The sequence below is a fragment of the Mauremys mutica genome, chromosome 2 (assembly GCF_020497125.1).
Source record: "Mauremys mutica isolate MM-2020 ecotype Southern chromosome 2, ASM2049712v1, whole genome shotgun sequence".
Taxonomy (NCBI): domain Eukaryota; kingdom Metazoa; phylum Chordata; order Testudines; family Geoemydidae; genus Mauremys; species Mauremys mutica.
The window spans coordinates 93694658-93709976 of NC_059073.1; the positions used below are offsets into that span (position 1 = coordinate 93694658).

Below are 15319 nucleotides of genomic sequence, written 5' to 3' on the forward strand. Positions count from 1 at the left end.
CAGCATCTTGAGGCTTCATTCAAGGATAAGGGACTCACTACATTATGTATTGTACAAAAAGATTTAACACCCACACCCCTCCAAAAAAGAGAGAGTCATTGCCCCAGAGATCTCACAATTTAGGATTATGACCTGATGTTAACAGGTGTAAGAAACAAAACAAAAAGGTTTAGGAGGAGGAGGAGGCAACAGTGAAATTAGCAACATAAGCAACAGTGTCAGCTAGCTATTTGTCTAGCTCAGGGGTTCTCAAACTGGGGGTCGTGACCCCTCAGGAGGTCACGAGGTTATTACATGGGGGTCGCAAACCACACTTCACCTCCAGCATTTATAATAGTGTTAAATATTAAAAAAAAAAGTGGTTTTAATGGGGGGGTGGAGGGGAGTCGCTCTCAGAGGCTTGCTATGTGAAAGGGGTCATCAGTACAAAAGTTTGAAAACCACTGGTCTAGCTACATCAAATGGCAGCATCTACAAAATACATCACGTGCCTCACAACACAGGTAAGACATAAGGGGAGTTTGAAGGAGGACAAGATAGTGTTTTTATGGATTTTAAATGCTTTAATTGAGTGAACAAGTAGAAAAATGACAGGAGTCTTTTCCATTAATAACTAAAAATTATTCAAATCCTTATTCTCAAATGTTTTTGTGTGTACTTTTCATACCCTCTTCTACCCAAGTCTGTGGTTTAGTGTTAAACTTCTTGAATAATTTTATTTTGTCAGTGAGCTATTTGGTTCTTTTTATTTAATTTTAAAAAAATCCACAAAAACGTATTGAAGGTAATATAAAACAATGGTGTGGTCATAGGAGGGTTGTTTTTCCTTAAACAAGCTTCTTTCTCGGGGTTTTATTCCTTGTACATCAATACTGGACTAATCCATTTAAAAAAAAGAGCAATTTTTTTTTAAATTAGCACTTATGTAATACCTAAAACGTACAAACAGTAATGATTTAATTCTCACAACAATATTCTAAAATACGTAGGCAAGTTGTTCCTGTTTTACAGATGTAACAACTGTGACAGAAAATACTCAAGTGACCTACCCAAGAGTACAAAGCGAATCTATTGCAGAGCTAGGACTGGAAGTCAAGATCTTCTTCCTCCTATCTTAAGTTCATGTGTGGTCCATTAAACTTAAAAGTTCCACCCCAATTTGGAAAAAAATATGTATTAAAGCTACACTTAAAACTGAACTACTATCTTAGCAGCAACATGCTTTAGTCAATCACGGTAACCTGTAGAACTGAGAGCACAACACAGTGCTCTCTGTGGCTGGTTTTAAAACTGCTATTCAGAACTCTGAAATTGTGAAGAATGTCAATTTCATACCAATGATGCTCTGGAGGGCTATGAGCAGAAGAGGCAGACAGGGAAATATTCACTCATAAAAAGGGAGCGAACACAGAGGTTGACAGGTGGAGTCCAGAAACTTCTTTCCTCCTAAACCTCTATCTACACCCCTTGCAACAGTCAAAAGAGCTGAGTACCAAAAACCTTTCACTCGTGCAGCAGCCGGGAAGCTCTAGAGCAGGTAAACAGAAAGAGCCTTGTCCCTTCCATTTGCTGTGGTAGTTGGAATTTCAGATTTGACATCGCTACTAGCTATAGGCTGACAAAATACGAAGCCCCTATCCAGGGTTCAAAGACAGCACCTTAGTAAAAATCCAACACCCTCCCCTTTCACAGTAAGTGGAAATGAGCTTCTCTGCAGGCTAACCCTAGAACTTTCTGGTGGTGGATCAGCCTCATCTTTTGGATCTGTCTGGCTAGGTAGTCTTGTCTGGTTATTTATTTAAGCTCTGCAGAATACAAACGGAGGGGAGGTCCCACCTCACAATTTCTCCAATCAAAGAAGTGAATTTGGAATATTATATTTTCTGTGTCAGATGACAGTAAAAAAGAATCTGATTACAGGAATCCCATGTAATTTATTAGGAGATATTATTCTATGTTAGTTAGCCAAACCATGATGAAACCATATTGTAAATACTGGTTTCAGCCACAAGCAATTTTTATACAATTTTTAGTTTGCCATTATAGCTGACGTGTTTCATCTTACCTACACCCAGAAGTTCTACAGCAACATTTGTTACTCTGTTCTCTGCACCAAGGACTGATCGCCATTCCAATAAATAAGATGCCACTAATGTGGTCTCACCAAACGTGTCAGTTTTGATCAGAACCATATGCACTGGATCACATATTGATAACATAGTGGTTGCATCCACCATTTTACTTCCGTCACCTGCCATTATTAGACCAATACAAAACAAGCATATTACAGATACATTACTTCAATCACAATATTGTAATAGAAATTCTCCCCACTAAAACTGCTTTAAGAGAACACACAATTACAGCCTCAAACTTTTTTTTTTTAAATTACTGCACAAGTTAAAAAGCAATCAGTTCTGGCCACTCATGTCCCACAATCTCAAAAGAAGATATAGGAGAAATAGAAGGGGTTCAGAAACAAATTATGACAGAGCCATGGAAAGACTTCCATATGAGGAAAGAGTGAAAATATTAGGGTTGTTTAGTTTACGAAGGTGACAAATGGAAGGGATCAAGATGCACGTACAGAGAATAATGACTGTTAGAGAGAAAGTAAACTTGGGCACTCTTATTTGGCCTTTCTAATAATACAAGAACAATGAGACATTCAGTTAAATGAAAAAGGTAATAAATTTAAAACTGATAAAAGGAAGTCTTTGGGGGATTTTTTAAACCACAATGCATACTTAACCTGTAGAACTCATTGCCACAAGACATATTTGAGGAAAGCTCTTATTAAATACCTATCTTAAAAATGTTATTGAGAATATCCTCAATTACATTAGCTGGGATACTTTAAAAAATAAATAATATAACCCATCATGCTTCAGGGCACAAGCCAACTACTAACTGACAGCAGTTAGAAAGAAACTTCCCCTGTGGTCAGGTTATTCCATAATAATCTTGTATGGGCTTTCTAATACCTTCTTTTGAAGCATCTGGTAACAAGGTGAACCACTGATCTGATGTGGACTCCTCATCTGCTGTTTTACTATCTGACTATTTTAACAAAAGAACTATACATTATTTTGATACATTATAAAATTAATGATAGGGCCTTCTAATATTTTCAATAGGACAATGGAATAGGTCTAGTCTGAGTGGCTACAAAGCTTCTAGCCTTGAACTATGCAGTCAAGGTACAGCAATAGTCCAGCATGACATACATCCTGTTTCATCTTGTTATTTCACTTAAAATATTTTGGAGGTTTACAACACGGTAATAATCTTGCCCATTAAACTCCTTTTTCAACATATTTTGACTGTTTTTCCTAAATTAACAGATTCTTTCTGTATCCCTTTAGGAAAGGAATTGGCATTACTGTACCAAAGCCTACAGCCAACAATAGATGTGGCAGTAGCCACCATCTGTATTGACAGGCTAATATTATTAATTTAGCCACCTCTAATGTGATCTAATCCATCTACATGTTTTAATTCTGATATGATAAATACTCAAAAATTATTGCAATGGTCACAAACAATCCTCACATTTCCAACTAAATCATGATTAGGTGAACGTAGTTTTGAAAAAATAAAGTATCAGAAATGAACACTGTCACTTGTATTTGCTATATTATTGATAAAAATAATATCAAATAATTTGAAACAACTCCATAAAGGTTAGCACAATACATGATATTATTTTCAGACTTACGGTGTTCCTTACCTAGGCTATCCTTGTGTACTTCAAGTAAAAAACCATCATGAAAATCTGGTTCACAGGCACATGGGACAGGTTTAGAGCGGAAACGTTGGTTTCGAAAGTGCAAACACAGAGTGAAGGTAGAACAAATTTGACCAGGTAAAGGTTCAGGTTCTTGCAGATGTTCCAGAAAAGCTTTTCCACCCAAAACCTGAAGGTAAAGATACCTCCGTGTTGGGTCAATGTTAGCTGCAAAGTGTAGCAATAAATGTGAAGAAACTGCCAACAGGTCTTAAGAAATGTTTTTAAAACATCAGTAAACTAATAAAAGAGATCACAAGATATACTTCCACAGGAAGTGTTTGAAAGAATGGATAAAACTGGTTCTTAAAATATTTAGCAAACATTTCAATTTATACTAAAATGTGTGATTTGTTGTTATTGTTGCTGCTGCTGCTTACATGGCATGTCTTTCTTCTATTTACACTGTTTTATTTCCTTTTAATAAACAGGAAAACCTCTTGCTTTCTGTACATAATGGTAATTATTTTAACTGAATTCCTAAAACACAATCAAAAACTTCAAAAGTTCCAATAGTTAACTTTACATCTTGTAAGTAAAATCTCATATTTCTTATGGAACTATGATCCAGATATTAAATTAACAAAAACATACTTTTTTGCAGTACTGGAGGTTGTCTGTCAACAAAATGTGTAGAAGGTTTTGGAGTTGAAGTGCTCTCTCTGTCATTCATATCCTAGAATTATAGTTAAAATACATTTTTAAAGAGTCAAGGAAGGAAATGCAGCAGAGTCCTGTGGCACCTTATAGACTAACAGACGTATTGGAGCATGAGCTTTCGTGGGTGAATACCCACTTCGTCGGATGCATAATGCTCTTGAAACCTGAGAATCCCTCACTCCCAACCCTACACTGCCTCAAACACCACCCTTCTCATGAGTGGCTAGGACCTTCCATCCGACTGGATAGTTTAATACTGTACACATAACTTAAACTGATTTTAAGAAACAATAGTGTCATTCAATGACATCAGAGTAAACGTTAAACTGATTTGCTAACAATCTGGTAGCAATTATTAAAGCTAATATAAGTAACATTTGAGTGCATTGAGCTTTCACTCTCTAGTGAAAGAATTTCCACAGTGCTAAGATGATGATATTTTCACTCTGATTCACATATTTTCTTTTTCAAAAGTTACTCACGGTTACAAATGTAAGTTCTTTCATAACATCATCAATGATTCCTCGTCGTCTTAGGGCTTTCATCAGATCTTCTGCGGATAACTGTTGATGCTCGGGTGCTAATTCCTCGCGTATAGTCTCAGCAAGTACTTCTCGGATTCTGCCATGGACATCCATCTAAACAGAACACTTTATTACTCCTGGGAGAATTCTGCGCTACTGCGCACGTGAACTGTGGTGCAAAAACAGCAGCAGCTCCCAGCTATGCGGAAACAGACAGTATAGGGTTGGGGGCGGGGCAGGGGTCAGACAGGGGCTCATAAGGGTTAGTGGGGGAGGATAGACTGGGGCAAGGGCTGAATGGGAGTGGAGCACAGGGACTCGGGGGGGCAGAGACACATGGGGATGGGGTACAGGAAGTCAGGGACAGAGGGTGACTGGGTGAGGGCACAGAGAAACATGGCGATGGTGGAGGGGGCGCAGAGCTACACAGGGACAGGGGAGTGGCTGGGTGGGGACACAGACACATGGGGATGGGGGGAGTGGGTACAGAGACACAGGGTGGCTGGGTAGGAGCACAGAGACACATGGAGATGAAGAAGGGGGTGCAAAGCTACAAAGGATAGGGGAGTGGCTGGATGAGGGCACAGACACATACAGGGACAGGGACAGATGTGCCTGACTGAATGGGAGAGGCTAGGGGTCATCTAGGGTCTGCATGGGGGAAGCTCCCCAAAAATCCCTCCCCACCTCCTCCCCAAAAAAACTGTTCCATACCTTTTCCCACGCATACCCAACAACCCTCCAAGTTCACACCCAGGCTCCTCCCCAGCAATTTACCTCCCTCTCCCTCAGCTCCTCCATTACCCTTGACTCTCCCAAGCCTTTGCATTTTTTCTGAGGCGTGCAGGAAATATGGTTTTGTATTTTAGTTTAAATGAATTATTACTCAGAGTTCTGTATTAATATGCCTAGTAAGGAATCTATTTGTCAAAAAACATTTCCTGAATCTTTTGTGTTTTCTGTACTGTTACAGACATACTTGCTGACAGGTATTTTGAAACAAATGACCAAAAATAATTGAAACTGGTGTGATTATATTGTAATATTTTGACAAATAAAATATGCAGAATTTTAAAATGTTGTGCACGACATTTTTAATTTTTTGGCACAGAATTCCACCAGGAGTAACTTTATATTACATCCTGTACAACAATCTACCCACTAAAACACTACTTTTTGATACTCCTATAATATTTAAATAAGCCATATCCCTCAATGAAAGTATAGTGCTCTTAGAACTATACGCTTCTCAACAGCATGGTAGTGGATTAAAATTAACAATCCTGCAAACACACAGCAGTCCAGATGAAACAGTAATACAGTACACAACGCATTTTCCATTTTGACTGTGGGGAGAATGGTCATCACCAGTTTCCAAAAATAGGAGAAATCCCAAAATACTTCCCTACATTACACTGGTAATTTTGCAGCTACCTTTAACCTTCACTTCCAAATTGTGTATATAATGATTTTCATTTGATGATAATTTGTCAGCAGTCATTAAAACCAATAAACAATACTTGAGTGCACTGAGCTTCCTCTCTCTGTTGAAAGCATTTCTACATTCCCAAGAATAGTGGAGGATTTCAGCTAACTCCACACTGACTGGGTACATCACAGGACGAGATGCAGATATACAATTTACAGACACCATTAAGGACTGTTTCTTGGAGCAGCTAGTCTTGGAACCCACAAGGGGAGAGGCAATTCTTGATTTAGTCCTAGGCAAGGCCATCCCTAGGAGGATGCGGGTCCCGGGACAAATCAGCCTCCCCACTAGTCTCCTCTCCTCGTCGGCCACCCATCTGCCGCTTGCCTCCTCACACACACACCCTGATGTCCTTCTCCCCGCAATCCCACCACTCGCCTCCCCGCCGTCCGTCCGACACACTCCCTGGTCCGCCCACCCCACCGCTCTCCTCCTCGCCCCCCCGCTAGTCTCGTCGCCATCCGTCCAGCGTGCCCCCCCATCTGCCGCTCTCCTCGCCGTACGCCTGCCTCCGCATTCACCTCCTCACCCCAATTATCTGCCTCATCTCCCCGCCTGCCTCCTCATCTAAATATCAGGACAAATGGTGTCCAAATCCTACATCGGTTGGGATGCAGGACAAAGGGCTAAATATTGGGACAGTCCTGATTTTATCAAAGCGTGGGACCCCCCAAGCACAGGGCCTAGGGCAGTCGCCCCGATTCGCCCTACTCAAGGGACAGCTCTGGCCCTAGATGGATCATAGGATCTGGCCCAAGAGGTGAATAAAAGCTGAACCACTCAGTAATAGTGACTATAATGTAATTAAAAATTTAACATCCTGGTGGAGGGAGGAAAATCTGAAAGAAAACCACAAAAGTATAATTTAACTTCAAAAAGCGTAACTAAAAAAATTAGAAAGCTAGTTAAATGGAAATTGAAAGAAACAGTCACAAAAGTGAAATGCCTGCAAGCTGCATGGGAACAAATTAAAAACATCGTAACAGAAATTCAAACTAAATACATATTTAAAAAACAAAAACAAAAACAAAAAAACAAACCAGTAAGAGAACCAAAAAAATGGCACCATGGCTAAACAGAGTAAGAGAGGCAGTTAGAGACAGAAAGGCACCCTTTAAACATTTGAAGTCAAATCCTACCAAGGAAAATAGAAAGGAGCATAAACCCTGGCAAGTCAACTGTAAAAAGTATAATTATACAGGCCAAAAAAGAAAAGCAACGGGCAAAAGACCCAAAAACTAAAGCAAAAATATTTAACGTACATCAGAAGCAGGAAGCCTGCCAATCAGTGAGGAAAATGCATGATCAAGGTGCTAAAGAGCAATCAAAGAAGACAAGATCGTTGCAGAGAAGCTAAATGAATTATTTGCATCAGCCTTCACTGCAGAGAATGGTGAGGGAGATTCCCCAGCCATTCTTTTTAGGTGACAAATCTGAAGGACTATCCCAGAATGAGGTGTAAACAAAGATCGTTTTAGAACAAATTGATAAATTAATAGTAATAAGTCACCAGGATCACATGGTAGAGTTCTGAAGAAACTCAAATATGAAATTGCAGAAGTACTAACTGTACTATGTAAAAATATTGTTTAAATCAGCCTCCGTACCAGGATAGCTAATGTAACAGATTTTTTTAAAATGGTCCAGTGGTTATCCTGGCAATTACAGGCCAGTAAGCCTAACTGCAAGCAAACTTGTTGAAAAATACAGCAAAGAACAGAATTATCAGAGACAGGGATGAACACAGTATGTTGAGTACTCCTGGAGGAATTCTGCACCAAAATATTAAAATTTCTGCACACAACATTTTAAAATTCTAGCCATTTTATTTATCAAAATAATGCAATGTAATCATTCCAGTTTAATTTATTTCGGTAATTTATTTAAACTACAATACAATGGATGCAGAATGGGAGTGGGGAGCATTGGAGGAAATCCCCAAACCCCTTTGTCGAACAGTAATGTAGCTAGGTTTGACCCTTTATTTCTAGTTATTGGTCAACAAATATAACCATATGCTCAGTGTTACCTCACAGGCAACTGAAGAGCAAGTGAGGGCTGGGGAATCAAACTCACAACTTATATTGGCTGCTGACCATTTCTAGAAAGGTAAGTACTGAACAGTTCATGGAGAACATTTTGATAGGAATTTTTTTCAGCCCAAAAATTTAGACCAGTTCTAATCACTAAAGCACCATAAGCATTTATAAGGCCATACTGTCCTTTACACCACTCTGGCAATATAAAGGAGCCTTAAAACTTTTACACCCCTGTTTTATACTCCTGGGGAAATTCACAAAAGACAACGTGAACAATTCACTAAGCAGGCAAGCTGCTACAATCTACTCTGCCCCACACCTACCTCCTCAGAAACACCCCAAACCCTTGCCTCTCTATGCCAAGCAATAGTGAGCAAGAAGGACAGAGTGTCTCTCTCCCTCTCACACGCATGATTGCCCAGCCCTCCCACACCCTATCCTAGTGGTGATTTAATATCTCTAACGCCTGCCTAAACCAACCTGCCTGCGCTGCTGGGGAGAGGCATATGACCGCTCTTGTGGGTTTCCCTTTGCTTCCCCATCAGAAGATTTTTTTCTGCAGAGAAGCAAAGAAATCTGTGGGGGACATGAATTCTGTGCATGCGCAGTGATGCAGAATTTCCCCAGAAGTAGTGGAGGAAGAGTCAACACAGCTTTTGTAAAGGGCAAACATGCCTCATCAATCTATTTGAATTTTCTGAGGGCGTCAACAAGCATGCAGACAAGGGTGATCAGAATGCTACAATGTATTTGGACTTTCACAAAGCCTTTGACAAGGTTCCATACCTAAGGCTCATATGAATAAGTAAGCAGTCATGGGATAAGAAAGTTCTCAAGGATCAGTAACTGGTTAAAATATAAGCAGCAAAGGGTAGGAACAAATGGTCAGTTTTTACAATGGAGACAGGTAAATAAAGGGGTCCCCCAAGGATCTGTACTGAGACCTGTGCTGTTGAACATATTCATAAGTGACCTAGAAAAGGGGATAAAAAGTGAGGTGGCAAAGTTTTCAGACGATATAAAATTACTCAAGGTAGACAAGTCCAAAGCTGACTGAAAAGAGTAACAAGGGGATCTTACAAAACTGAGTGACTGGGCAAGAAAATGGAAGATGACATTCAATATTGATAAGCGCAAAGTAATCAACGTTGGAAAATATAATCCTAATATACATAGAAAATGATGGGGTCTAAATTAGCTGTTATCACTCAAGAAAGAGATTGGCGTCATCGTGGATAGTTCTCTGCAAACATCTGCTCAGTGTGCAGCAGTAGTCAAAAAAGCTAATACAATATTAGGAACCATTAGGAAATGGAAAGATAAAAATACGGAAAATATCATAGTTCCACTATATAAATCTATGGTACACCCACACCTTGGATACTGCATGCAGTTCTGTCTCTCCTATTTCAAAAAAGACATACTAAACTGGAAAAGTTACAGAGAAGGGCAACAAAAATTATTAAAGGTATGGAACAGCTTCTGTATGAGGAGAATTTAAAAAGACTGGGACTGTTCATATTAGAAAAGAAACGACTTAGAGGGGATATGATAGAGGTCTATAAAACCAGGAATGCTGTGGAGAGAGTGAATAGGGAAGTGTTATTTACCCCTTTACATAACACAGGAACTAGAAAGTTAGTGAAATTACTAGGCAGTACATTTAAACAAACGTAAGGAAGTACTTCTTCATACAACGCACAGTCAACCAGTGGAACTTGCTACCAGGGGATGTTGAAAGACAAAAGTATAACTGGGTTCAAAAAATAATTAGATAAGTTCATGGAAGATAGGTTCATCACTAGGGATTAGCCAAGATGGTCAGGGATGCAACCCCATGTTCTGGATCTCCCTAGAGTCTGATTGCCAGAAGCTGGGAATGGATCACTCAAAAATTGTCTATTCTGTTCATTCCCTCTGAAGCACCTGGTGTTGGCCACTGTCAGAAGATAGGGTACTTGGCTAGATGGACCACAGTTCTGACCTAGTATGGCCATATTAAACATTCTTAAGATAAAATGCTGATTCAAGTTTAATGACTTTCCTCTGTTCACCCTCTCCACCTTAAGTTAACATGCAGCTTCCTCTACATTTCTTTTAGATGACTGTTTCAAGACAGAAGTACTTCTTCTGGACAAAAGCAGTATCTTCAGACTCATCTCTATTCCCCACCTTGACTCAGGAATCAACTATACTAGTATAGTTAAAGCTTTATTACCCCCTAGTGTGGCAGCAGTTCTACCAGTAAAAAGATGCTAAATACTGTTATAGTTATTCCCATTCAGGTAAGGAAATAACTATACTGGTTTAATACACCTTTACACTTGCATAACTGCATATACAATAAGGCCTTTACCAGTATAAGTGTTTCAGTAAAAAAAACAAACAAACAAACAAAAAAAAACCTCATTCCCTACCTAAAATAGCTATACTGGTAAAACTCAAGTGTAAACCAGGCCTCAACTATTTGGCTTCCCCGTCCATTATCTTGACAGCATTCCAGACCTTGAACTCTCCTCCTCCCAAATATCTACAAATCTGACCATTATGAAATCTTATCCATTCTTTTGTATCATTTTGTGTCTCAAACTCCAGAGTTCTGCCCACACATTGTGCGTAGTATACCCTCGTCCCTACGAGGACGGTCTTGTGTTCAAGGGACTGGGCTGGGATTCATGAGATCTGGGTTCTGTTGCTGGTTCCATCACAGACTTCTTGTGTGACCATATGGAAGTTACTTAACCTCTGTATATTAGTTCCTCAACTGTAAAGTTGGGATAAATATACTTCCCAATCTCTCAGGTACAGTGTAAGGGTATGGCTACACTGGCGATTTGCAGCGCTGGAAAGCCTCCACCAGCGCTGCAATTAGTAAGTGGCCACACCTGCAGGGCACTTCCAGCGCTGCAATTCCCTGGCTGCAGCGCTGGCCGTACACCTCACTCGGCATGGGGAATAAGGATTCCAGCGCTGGTGCTGCAGCGCTGGTCATCAAGTGTGGCCACACACCAGCGCTGTGATTGGCCTCCAGGGAATAAGGTGTATCCCAGAATGCTTTTATAAATTACTCTCTTTGTTTTGTTATGCAGCCTCTCTTTGTTTTGTTGTGAACGAGCTCCGATCGGAGCTCCGTTCTGTACCTGGCTGTAAACAATCAAATGAGAGGCAGGCAGGGAGAGTGAATGAAACAGAACGGAGCCGATTGGAGCTCCGTTTGAACTGCTTATCTATAAAAACAAACACTGATCACAGCAAACAGGAGCTATCTGTACCTGGCTGTGAACGATCAAATGAGAGGCAGGGGAAACAGTGTTGGATGCAGGCTGTTAGGGTTCGCAAACATTTTGTGATTTTTCCAATCTCTCTCTTCCCCGCTCCCTGTCACAGTACACCACAGGGAGTGAGTGAAACAGGGGGGAGTCCGTGTTGGAGGCAGGCTGTTTGCAATTAGAGTTAAGACTAAGGGCTCATGAACATTTTGTGTTTTTTCCAATCCAGGAAGCTAACACACACTGTTGGCTCCAAAAATCCACTCTCTCTATCTTCCCCGCTCCCTGTCACAGTACACCACCCTCCACCCCCCTCTTTTGAAAAGCACGTTGGTGCACTTGAATGCTGGGATAGCTGCCCATAATGCAGCACTCCCAACAGCGCTGCAAATGCGGCCACACACCAGCGCTGGTAGCTGTGAGTGTGGCCACACACCAGCGCTGCTCCTACACAGCTGGATGACCAGCGCTGCAAACTACCAGCGCTGCAAACCGTAAGTGTAGCCATACCCTAAGGCTAAATTAATTAGTGTAGGTGAGGTACTCTGATTCTCTGGTGCTAAGTATCACAGAAATACCTATAAATAAGATTCACATAGTTCTCATCTGTTCCAATTTTCTCCAATTTACCTCAAAGACCTTGTCTTTCCCTACTCCCAATCCCTTTCACTTATCTACCACTAGCCTCCTCTGTCCTGTTACACAATTTGGTAGCTGATGGTGCAAGAGTCTTCTCTTAAGGTCCTGCCTTTTGCAGCAACCTCCCTTTCTCTCTCCACCTTACCCACTCTGTCTCACTTCACATAACTGAAATCACAGCTTTTCTCTATGGCCTATGACCTTTCCAGCTCTCCCAAAGATTAAGAGAGAAAAACAGACTAAAGGCGTTTGAGCTTGGTATTTTTTGTGATATATTTAAAAAAAAAAGACAGATGGAGCAAGCCCAGGAAAAGACTAATCAGAGCAGAGAGGAGAAGAGAAACAAGATGAAGGAATAATAAACAGATGTTGGAAGGAGGGCAATAATTAGGCAAGCAGATACTTGCCCTAACAAAGGGGGAGTAGAAAGAAAAACCTCACTTTTAAAACAAACCCTGAGGCAAGAAACATATTGGGAGGCTGTTTATTTGAAATCACTCAGTAACCAGAGCCATTGCTTTTCTGACCAGGAGATCCCATAAGGAGGTTCAGTCACCAATTTGATTACATTAATTGTGTTTCTATATTACAGAGCAAATCGCACAAAGGCTGTCATCTGCTCCTCGGCACCTTCATCTTTTTCTGTCTTCTACACAGTAGATTAAGTGGACAAGGGTCTTTCCAACACTACGTCCAGGAAAGCCGCAGGAATGGACAAAATATATCCAGATTTCCTGAAAAAACTTGGTCTGAAGGTGGCTAGTAGTCTTCTTCAGCAACGTCCACTCTTCCGGTATAATATCAAAAGAGTGGAAAGGGGGCTAAGATCATAGTCATTCTGAAGCCCAGAAAAGAGGCCACTGACCCAAAAAGCCAACAGCCCTTAGCAGTTGCTATAAAATGTTGGAGCAGCTCCTACTTCAAAGGTTACAGCAGATACTGCAGCAACTGGTGCCTAAAGAGCAGGCCAGATTTAGAAATGGTCACAATTAGTGTGACTGGGTGCTGGTCTTAACTAACTACATAAAACCCAGCTATCAGCATTAATTAAAAGCAGCAGCATGCATTGATCTGTCTTCTGCATACGATACTGTATGGCACAAACATCTTCTGTTGAAGCTTTCTCATGCCAATCAACCATCAAACTCATCACCAAGATGCTGAGTAACACAAGATTCACTAAAAAAAACAGGAGTACTTGTGGCACCTTAAAGACTAACAAATTTATTTTAGCATGAGCTTTCGTGAGCTGCAGCTCACTTCTTCGGATGCATAGAATGGAACACAGACAGGAGATATTTATACATACAGAGAACATGAAAAGGTGGAAGTATGCATACCAACAGGCAGAGTCTAATCAATTGAGATGAGCTATCGTTAGCAGGAGGAAAAAAAATTTTTAAGTGATAATTAAGATGGCCCATAGAAGGTGTGAGGAGAACTTAACATGGGGAAATAGATTCAATTGGTGTAATGACCCAACCATTCCCAGTCTTTGTTTAGTACTCCTGTTCTTTTTGCGGATACAGACACGGCTGCTACTCTGAAACAAGATTCACTGTATGTCTTGGTAAATCTGCCAGCAAATCACAGAGATCTGTCTGCACTATTAAATTTCTACACCAGTGAGAATCTGGTCACATCATCCCATAAATTCAGCCATGCAAATAATATTGCCCTAGCAATGCAAGCGTCTCTCTGAAGGCCATAGAAAAGGTGATGAACAATGACCTCCAGACAGTTGAGACTATTTCAAAACTTGGCAACTGAAACCCAATGCTCTGCCTTCCATATGAACAAACATACCAAAGTGCCACTGAAAGTGGACTTTTGTGGTCTGCCTCCACCACATGACTACAACCCAGGGTACCTTGGAGTTACTCTCAACTAGATGCTGAACTATCGCCAATACCTTGATAACACCAAAAAGAAGATAAAGACAAGGGCTAACATCATCCAAAAGCTCATATGCACACATGCAAGCTCTGGTCTTGGCAACAGCAGAGTATTGTGCGCCAGTTTGTATGCAAGAGCTTCCAAACCAATCTTGTTGACACTGAAATCAATGTCACACTCAGGATTGTTATTGGTTCTCTCAAATCAATACCAACCAATACTAGGGGCTCTCCATTTTGGAAGGCATTGTGCCAGTCAACATCAGGTGAGATGCTGCTGTGGTCCAACAAGATCCTGGCTACTCTGGAACAACTCATACACTTAGATCTCAATTCACTCCCTCTCTCCCAACTCAAATCCAGGAAGCCTTTCCAGATCCACGTCAAGAATACAGGCCAACGGAAAAGCTGCCAGCACTCACTGGCTCGAGTCATGGACTGCTTGCAATGTTCCAATCAAAGACCTGATTGAAGATACAATGAAACAGTCCAGGCACTTTGTCTTCCCCTAGGCAGCGGGCAGCACTTAACCCCATCTGGGCAACGCACAGAAGGTGCAGATAACTCCTCCACAGAACCACCAAATTGCGGTTGTGGTGAGGTACAAACCACGGGACACACTGGCTCCCTTGGGGGGTTGCAGGCTGGCTCGTGGGTGGGGGCACGTGCCTACCCCCAAACGGCGTTAGAATGGCTGTGCGCACACACTGACGCTGGCAGTGGCACGAGCCCCCCCATTCGCGCAGAGCAAAGCCCTGGCATCAGCTGCCCCAGCTCGCGCGCTACCAACGGCGGGGGGAGGGGGGGCTATTCGCCGGTCTCCCCCGGCCCCTCACCCTGGTCAGCTGCTGCCGGATGATCTGTTTCAGCTCCGAGACTTTCTCCGGGGGCAACGCCATGGCGAGCCCCAAGCACAGCCCGGTCCCCAGCCCCGACCCGTCCTCTCTCACGAACCCCCCGCGCGGCTCCTCTCGCTGCCGCCTCTCGCCCAGCCCACCACGCTCGGCGGCGGCCGCG

General features: G+C 41.7%; 1 protein-coding gene across 4 annotated transcripts in view; it reads right to left on the reverse strand.

Annotated features, from left to right (window-relative positions):
- CEP76 (centrosomal protein 76) overlaps positions 1 to 15247 on the reverse strand; it is a 38356-nt gene extending 23109 nt beyond the window's left edge. The window contains exons 1-5 of one of the 4 annotated variants that reach the window (XM_045008196.1): positions 14519 to 14655; positions 4930 to 5085; positions 4382 to 4463; positions 3731 to 3955; positions 2066 to 2251 (exon numbers count right to left, since the gene is read on the reverse strand). In XM_045008196.1, coding sequence (XP_044864131.1) covers positions 2066 to 2251; positions 3731 to 3955; positions 4382 to 4463; positions 4930 to 5085; positions 14519 to 14620 — 751 coding nt within the window. In that variant the 5' untranslated portion in view covers positions 14621 to 14655. Of the gene's footprint in view, positions 1 to 2065; positions 2252 to 3730; positions 3956 to 4381; positions 4464 to 4929; positions 5086 to 14518; positions 14656 to 14724; positions 14767 to 15138 lie in introns of those variants that run through there. The other 3 variants (XM_045008197.1, XM_045008198.1, XM_045008199.1) reach the window with 3 other exon arrangements.
- Positions 15248 to 15319: the final 72 nt, after the last annotated feature.